The sequence below is a fragment of the Pinus tabuliformis genome, chromosome Q (assembly GCF_031772625.1).
Source record: "Pinus tabuliformis cultivar Carrire ecotype Pingquan chromosome Q, CPIR1, whole genome shotgun sequence".
NCBI classification, from domain to species: domain Eukaryota; kingdom Viridiplantae; phylum Streptophyta; class Pinopsida; order Pinales; family Pinaceae; genus Pinus; species Pinus tabuliformis.
Genome location: NC_142296.1, coordinates 1,161,829,284 through 1,161,837,671, shown reverse-complemented (window position 1 = coordinate 1,161,837,671; position 8,388 = coordinate 1,161,829,284). Strand labels below are relative to the sequence as shown.

General features: G+C 38.1%; 1 protein-coding gene across 1 annotated transcript; it reads right to left on the bottom strand.

Annotated features, from left to right (window-relative positions):
- Positions 1-306: 306 nt before the first annotated feature.
- On the bottom strand, positions 307-987 carry LOC149223782 (uncharacterized). Its single transcript, XM_089388000.1, has one exon. The coding sequence runs from the start codon at positions 985-987 to the stop codon at positions 307-309; it is 681 nt and encodes a 226-aa protein (XP_089244126.1).
- Between the last annotated feature and the right edge of the window lie 7,401 nt (positions 988-8,388).

Below are 8,388 nucleotides of genomic sequence, written 5' to 3'. Positions count from 1 at the left end.
GTAAGCAATCCTCGCACCTCATGGCTTCTGACATCACCATTATATCCTTTTACCCATTCCATCACCCCGATCGAGGGCTTGTTATAAACGTTGTTATTTCAATTATTCATATTCCCCATCTTGGGCTAATATTTCACTTAGTGGATCCATTCTGGTATCCCTTGGTTGAATAGGTCAGCCTCTTTCCATGTGTCCCATTTGTGGATTACATCCCCAATTGGCTAAGAAATCGACCGCTTTATTCCCTTCTCATTTAACGTGTTTGATTATCATGTAATCAATTTTTTTCATTATTTCTCCCTGCTCTTAAATGAGGCTTGCTATTCTCCAGTTGTGGCTGATCTTATCCCATGCCTTTCCATTATAAAGTTTCCTCATCATGTTGATTACCATTAATGAATCCCCTTCCACTTCCAGTTGTTTGTACCCAAGCCTTACAACTATTCTCATCCCTTGTCTTACTGCCATGAGTTCTGCTTCATTGTTGCTCATCATGCCTCCATATGCCGCGTACAACAATCGTACCCTGCCCTGGTTGTCTCTAAAGATGCCACCTATTCCTGCAATACCCGGGTTGCCTTTGGAGGCTCCATCAAAATTCAGTTTAATGAAGCCCTCTGCTAGTCTGCTATACTTCTGGGGTGATACCCCACTCGTTCGCATTGCTTTCCAAGTATTTGCACCCACCATTTCCTTGGCTAGGTTGAGCTTTTTTAAGATTCTTGTTTCCTGAGGCAGGGTCTCCCAGTCTTCTTGGTGCCATTCATCTGCTAAGATGGTTTCTCTGATATGTTTGATTACTCCTCTCCATACCTTCTCCGGTGTTGATTCCTTCTTTTTAAAGATCCTTCGGTTCCTTTCCTTCCATATCATCCATAGATTAAAACCTACGGCTAGCCCCCATGCTCTATTTAGGACTGAGCTGATAAAGTGGCCGCGTCCCCATTGTTGAACAGTCTCTTTTATACTTTGTTGATTTCTGTCCATTCGTCTGAAGACCTCATAGATAGCTTCCCATTGTCGTTGTGCGAACTGGCATGAGTTCATTAAGTGTTCTATTTTTTCATTGTCTTGCTTGCAAAGGCCACATAGGGATGGTCCCTGCATCCCTCTTCTTTGTAGTTGGTCCCATGTCAAAATTATGCCTTTACATGTTAGCCATAGGAAGTGAACAACTTTCGACCACCATTTGCTCTGCCAGATTTGTTTCCATAAATGATGGTTACCTTCCTGTTCTTGTTTAGTCTTTAGATCGTATGCCTCTTTTACCAAGAAAGTTACTTTCGTAGAGTGGCCTCATCCCAATATATCAAGTCCTACTCTGATTGGTATTTTCCTTGTTCACATTTCTTTCATATAGAGTTCTCTCTATTCTTCTTCTATATTTTGCCCACACTCTTCTGAGATTTTCTAGACTCTCCAATTCTCCTCATTGTTGTCGATCTTCCAAAATTCATCTACTCTATTTAATCCTACATCTTTTGAAAACTGAAGAATATTTCTAAGTTCTTGCTTTCCATTTAATTTTTCTCGTTGTTGCCAAGCCTCATCCCAAAACTTTGCTCTTTTTCCATTTCTTATTTCCCAGAAGGCATGGTTTGTGATTATATCCTTGTTCTTGCTAGTGAAGTTCCAAATGGTGGAGCCTCTCTGTTTTTTTGTATGCCTTAATATATTCTCCACTCTTCCTGGCATGTTATACTTCTTCATCCATATTCGCTTCCAAAGGTCCCCTCCTCCGGTCATCCATCTCCACCACAGCTTGGCCCCCATAATTTGGTTGGTGAGGTATGGATCCCTCAGTCCTAGGCCCCCTTCCTCCTTTTTTCTAGTCATCCCCTGCCATGACATCAACGCCCATTTTTTCTGCTGTTGAGATCCTCCCCATATGAATTTCTTCAATATTTCCACCATTTTGGAGCAGGCTCCTTTCGGGGCTGCCATCCCCGATAGTTGGTAAATTGGTATGGATTGCAGGACTGCTTTTACCAATACCACTCTTCCTGCTAGGTTTAGAGATCTGAACACCCAGTTGGCTATCCTTCCTTGGATCTTCTATATAGTTTGCTACCAATTTACCATTTTTAAAGAGTTGATTGCCAAAGGTATACCTAGATACTTGGTTGGTAGCTCCCCTTCCCTGAATCCCAACATTTGTGAAAGATAAGATTTGACATTACTAGTTGTGTTAAAGAAGTAAACACATGACTTATCTTTGTTAATTTGGGTGCCCGAGGCTTCCATGAAGAGATCCAAGATGTCTTTCATCCTTTTAACTTCCTTAAGAGAGACATTACAGAATAACATAATATCATCCACGAACTGCTGGTGGGTTATCAGGAGCTCATTCCCCCATACCCTTATCCCTTTGATTCTATCCTCCTGAACTTCCTTTTTGATATACCTTCTTAGCCCATCTGCTGCAATAATGAATAGGAAGGGTGATAGGGGATCACCCTGTCTCAGCCCTCTAGTGGCATTAAAGGTGGGTGATGGGTTTCCATTTAGGTGGATTGAGAAGACAGGGGTAGAATTCATTGCTAGAATTCATTCTATCCATCTACTGTAGAAGCCAAAGGCTTCCAGAACTTTCCTTAGGTACACCCAATTTAATTTATCGTAGGCTTTGGATAGATCCAATTTAATCATCACTCCAGCCATCTTCATAGATTTTAGCGAGTGCACCACTTCTTGGGATATTATCAGACCATCTAGAATCTATTTACCTTCTACAAAACCTATTTGTTTTGGCGATATAATGCTTGGAAGAATCAGTTTCAATCTCTGAGCTATCAGTGTAGAAATAATTTTATAAATAACATTACAAAGAGAAATAGGTCTAAATCCTTGCGGCTCATCTGACTTAGAGGATTTAGGTATGAGAGATAGGAGGGTAGCGTTTAGACCTGGACATACCTTTTGGTTCCTTCTGGATTCTTCCACCACTGCTAAGATGTCATTGCCTATGAATTTCCATGCAGCTTGATAGAATTCTACCGTAAAGCCATCTGGTCCTGGGGCCTTATTTCTCTTTAGTCCTTGCACCACTTCCTCAACCTCCTCTATCGTGACTGCTCTCATTAACGCAAGGTTTTTCTCTCTGGTGATTAACTTGGGGATCTAGTTGCATATTCTGCGCGCTGCCTCCTGCCTTTCCTCCTGAGGTTCTGTTAAAAGTTCTTTGAAATGTCTCACCAGGGTTTCCTCCATTTCCTCATGCTGAGTTTGTCACACGCCTTCGTCATTTTTCAGGGAGAAAATTATGTTTCTCTGCCTATGTTGTATCATCGCTTTGTGGAAAAATTTAGTGTTCCTTTCTCCCTCCCTTAACCAGTTCACTCTTGACTTCTGTCGCCATAAGATTTCTTCCTGCTTTCTTTGTTCCTCTATTTGGTTGACCAATCTGCCCTCTTCTGCTGCTAAGTCTTCACTTATCCCTTCCCTTATAATTTCTTATTGAATTACCTTCATCCTTTGATTTAACTATTGTTGATCCTTTATTATGTTTCCAAATTCCTTTTGGTTCCATTCCTTTATTTTTTGCTTTATTTCCTTTAACTTGCACTGGAACGTTTGCATTCTATTCCTTCCCCTTTGTTCACTCTGTTTCCACCATTCCTCTACCTTGTTTATAAACTTAGGATCTCTAAGCTAGAAAGCTTCAAATCGGAATGGTCAATTTTTAAGGCTAGATTTGAGTTCAATCTCTAATCTCACTAGCCAGTGGTCCGATCCCATCCCAAGTAATATCATCGCTTCCACAAAAATATCTCTGCTTACTATCTGTTCATATATTAGGAATCTATCTAATCTTGAGGCAATTTGATGTCTGCCCCCTCTTCTATTATTCCAGGTATGAGTCCCATTAGTAGTTGTGATATCCACTAGCCTCTGGTCATTTATGGTATCCTCAAACAGTTCCATGTCTGCATCCACCCTGCGCACTCCTCCTCTTTTTTCATTTAGGGACTTAATCATATTGAAGTCCCCTCCTATGATCCATGGAATATTTTGGTACAAACCACTCACTTTTGTTAGGTTGCTAATGAAAATTTTCCTTTCTCTTGGGATATGAGGACGATAGACCCTTGAAAGAAGGATACATTATTTGGATCCAATATTTCTAAATTTTTAAGAGTATTCTTAGCATGCTTGCCCAGTCTTCGAAACAAACTTCTTCTGGGTCCCATAGTATGTCTAATCCTCCTGCACTTCCCATGGCATCTTGTCCTGCTAACTCGTACCTTGGCCTGAAGTTTCCCATGATCTCCTTCAGTTTTAATTCACTGATCTTGGTTTCTTGCAGTATCATAACACTGGGTTTATCTTTCCTCAATATTTCTTTGAGGTATCTCTATTTCCCTTTACTATTCAGACCTCTTATGTTCCAGGTCATGATTATCATTTCAACAATTTGGTTGGTTGGTGGAATACCTCTGATAATGGCACCACTCTCCCTGAGTTAACGAGCATTTCTCCCACCATTTGGATGGATTCACTCATGGATCTTCTGCCCCTTTTTTCTCCTCCTTTACCTAATGCTCCCATTTCTGGACCTTGTCCACCCTGTGATCCAAGATGCTCTGGTTGATTTATCACTATTGTTCCTCATTTTATTTTGTATTGTTGAAACATTTCTTTGTATAGTTGTTTTTGGTCTTCTGGGATGAACCTTTCATCCAAGTGTCTCCACTCCTGCAATAGTCTCTTCATTACTTATTCCTCTTCGCTAAATTTTTCTTTTTGTGGGTCTAACTCCATCTAGCTTTGCTCTGTTTTCTCTCTATTTATTCCCCCTTCTTTTTCTTCCACTATTTCTATTTGTTCTTGTTGTTTCCCTTTTTCTTTTTGTTTTGGCTGAGCTGGTTCTTCGCTGATCTCCACATGTACCTCTTCAATTTCCTCCTCTTGTAGCACAGTGAATTTTTTTTGGTTTCCCTGCTCCTTCTCTTTTTGAAGACTCTTATGGATACTCAACGGTTTTTTATTCCTTTTTCTTCTGTGGACCTCCTGAAAGCCTCCTTCCATTTCCTTACTCGATCCTTCCTCCTTTTTGTTTCCCTGAGTGTTCTCTGGGATGTTCTGGGGGCAAGATCTAAATAGGTGCCCATATTCATGGCATCTCCTACACCTAAATGGTATGTGCTCATAATCCAACGGTTGTTGCCATATTTCATCATGATATTCTACTTCTATGCAGTTAGGGAGAGGTTCTGTAATGTTCATGTAAACACATATCTGGGCATAAGAAGTGTACCTTCCTTTTCTTATTGTGTTTGCCACCTTGACGAAGGTCCCAATCGAATTTCCTATTCCTTCCAGGATTTCTGGGTCCCAAAAATCCATTGGGAGGCCAAACAGTCGAACCTAGATTGGCACCGCCAACATTTTTTCCTGATCCGGGTTATAACACTCTTCCCAGTGTCGCATGAATAAGCCAGCATTATTGAAGAAATAGGGACCCTCCTCAAATACCTTCTCTTTGTCTTCTAGGTTAGAAAATACTACTGAAAAGAATCCTTTCGCTCCTAGTTTCAGATCTATGTGACCTTTTGGTTGCCAACATTGCTGTATCCATTTAACCAGTTCTTTCTCTGTAGGCCAGGCCCCTATGAATTTACAGATCAACGCGTGATCTTTCATGAACCCCCTATATTCCTCCAGTTTATTATTGGGAATGACAAACCTAGGTTTTTTGCTGCTCTGGGCAAGCATTTACCTCCGAGACTAGCTTGCCAACGCGCTCCCATGACCGGTGTGTCTTTGCTCCTTTTTCCCTGATTTCCGTTAGTCCCATTTCTGCTTGCTTCTCCTGCTGTCACATTCTTATAGGAGGGGATCACGCCCCCCCCCCAGGCTCATCATGCCTTCGTCAGACCTCGCCTACCTCCCTCTGTCTCGTTCTATGACCTGTTGTGGTGTGCTATCGTCTGGATCTACTATATCCCCTGCCCACTGGTGTTGTAGCAGGCTTGCCAAGGAAAACCTACTTCAAACCCTAACTTGTGACCCTAAGCTCCTTGCCATCACTCTCCAACTCTAGGGTCTGGTCATTCGACTTACAAGGTCATTTTTACTTGCATTCTTAATTTGGAAATTTTCAAGTGAAAAACTTCAAGAATGATTTTGAGGCCTTAAATGAGCATTTATTGTTGTCTTAACCTTACTATTGACCTAGATTCCATTATCTACACATTGATACTTTTCTAATGTTGGAAGAATTTCCTCAATTAGCGATTGTATGAGAAAGTTATGCCTTCTCAAATTTGACCTATTGAAATTGACCACCATAATTCGAGAGGATACCACATAGACCCCTCATTACTCATGGAAAAGGGGCTAGCCATGTGGGCACTCTGAAGAAGACTCTAGCAGGGTCATTTTGAAACTCATATTGAGGGTTAAATGGGTTAAATTTAACCCCATGTATAACTAGGTCCCTAGGAGGAAAAATGGGTTCCATTCTATTCAAGTGCATTTTGTACCATATATGAGAAAAGTAGATGAGAGTGGATAGCGAGAGAGAAAACGTAGAGGTTTTGTGTTTAGTAGGAGATTATGGGTCACAAGTCTCACTCCTTTATACTTTTATCCATTTCCATTTAAAGAAAGAAAGAGAAAATCAACCTCACCTTCTAGTTGGGTTTTCTCTCGGGAGGGTTTCCTAGGTCATATTTTATGTTATTGTGGGTTTGTGAGAAATTATTCTATTTGTTCTCTATTTTATACATATTTATATTTTGCATGTATACATAGTGAACAATAACTTAATAATTGAATAAATCGAAAGAAAAATTAACCCTCATAATATATATTTTAAAAACTTTAGTAAAATTTCTTTACCCCATATATATATATATATATATATATATATATATATATATATATATAATCCAATATAATGTCTATAAAAATTTACATATTAATGTGATTAAATCTTATAATCATCTTTTTTCTTCATATACTTCATGCCCATACTTCATATACTTAATGCCCAAATCTTTTGTTGTCATTTATATAACAAGAAGGCAACAAAACGACGAGGTCTAAGAAACACCCTTGGCACTCTTGAATCTCTCCATTTATGAATAAAACCAGAAATATAATTTATTTTTTCGGTTGAAATGTTTTGACTTGGTAGAGAAATGAATAACAAGAACCCCACCTCCAACAAAACTATTCAATGAAGTCCTCTGGGAATCGAACGCCTGCCATAACACTTGTGTTTGTTGAATGATATATCTACAATACGTGGAGAGTCAAATGTCCTTGACAATTGTGTTTGTTAAACGATATATCTACAATATCTAAATTTTCAATTGCATTTGGAATGTAATGTGCACTCGATGCTTTTGAACAAGCATTGCCCAAAGGTTAATTAAATCCTTTTTTTTTGTTTGAATTTGAAAAACAATGTTTCTTTTTATAAGCAAGATCTATCTTGTATTAAAATCTATATTTTGATTTTATCTAATACACTGATGAAATACAAAATAAGAAAAATATTTTTCTTGTGGTCAACATAACCAACAAAGTTGGTTAAGTTATATGATGCTTCGATAAGGTGAGCCACACCACTTAAATTATGTACTATACTAATAATGAACCACCATCAAAATGAAAACCAATAATGACTCTTCACCACAAACAAAGAACTCTAGCATAACCTCATGGTCCGTAGCAAAATCCTCTCGAGAGAACCAAACATTTCAAGAAAACTATATACTAAATTAAAATCCAACCATTGTACTGACAAATCAATGGAACCCTACCAAGACCATACTCTTGCCACATAATTTGCATTGCCACAATGAACCCAATACTAATTTAATGATAATTGTGGTTTCAAAAAGAGAATTTTAACCCTAAAAACTCATATTTTTAAGTCAAAAACACCAAAATCAACCATCTTTTAGAAGTGTCTCTACTAGTATCACATTTTTTTTAAGGTTAAAATTATACTCTCTCATAACCATGACTTTTACAATGTCATAATTTTGTTAACAAAATTTTTAAAATCAATCACTAAATCAAAAAGTAACTCTAACAACATCACCATTTTTTATATTTAAGGTTAAAAACTACAACTCCTTTGAGAGACATTTGAAACATTTAGGCTTATTGTAGAGATTTCTGGTGTAATCTGTGTGATAAATATGTTCATCAGCAATCAGGATATGTTTGTGAGCTATTTAATTCCAAAATCTTCAATTAATTTTAATAATTAATAATTCTTAAAATTCTTATTTTTGAATTCCCATCTATATGGTATACAATCCAATTTATTTTTCAATTATATAATAAATAAAAGAATCTAATTTCTATTTTTCAATTACATAATAAATAAAAGTATCTAATTTATATTTTCACTATTAACAACGCTTGATT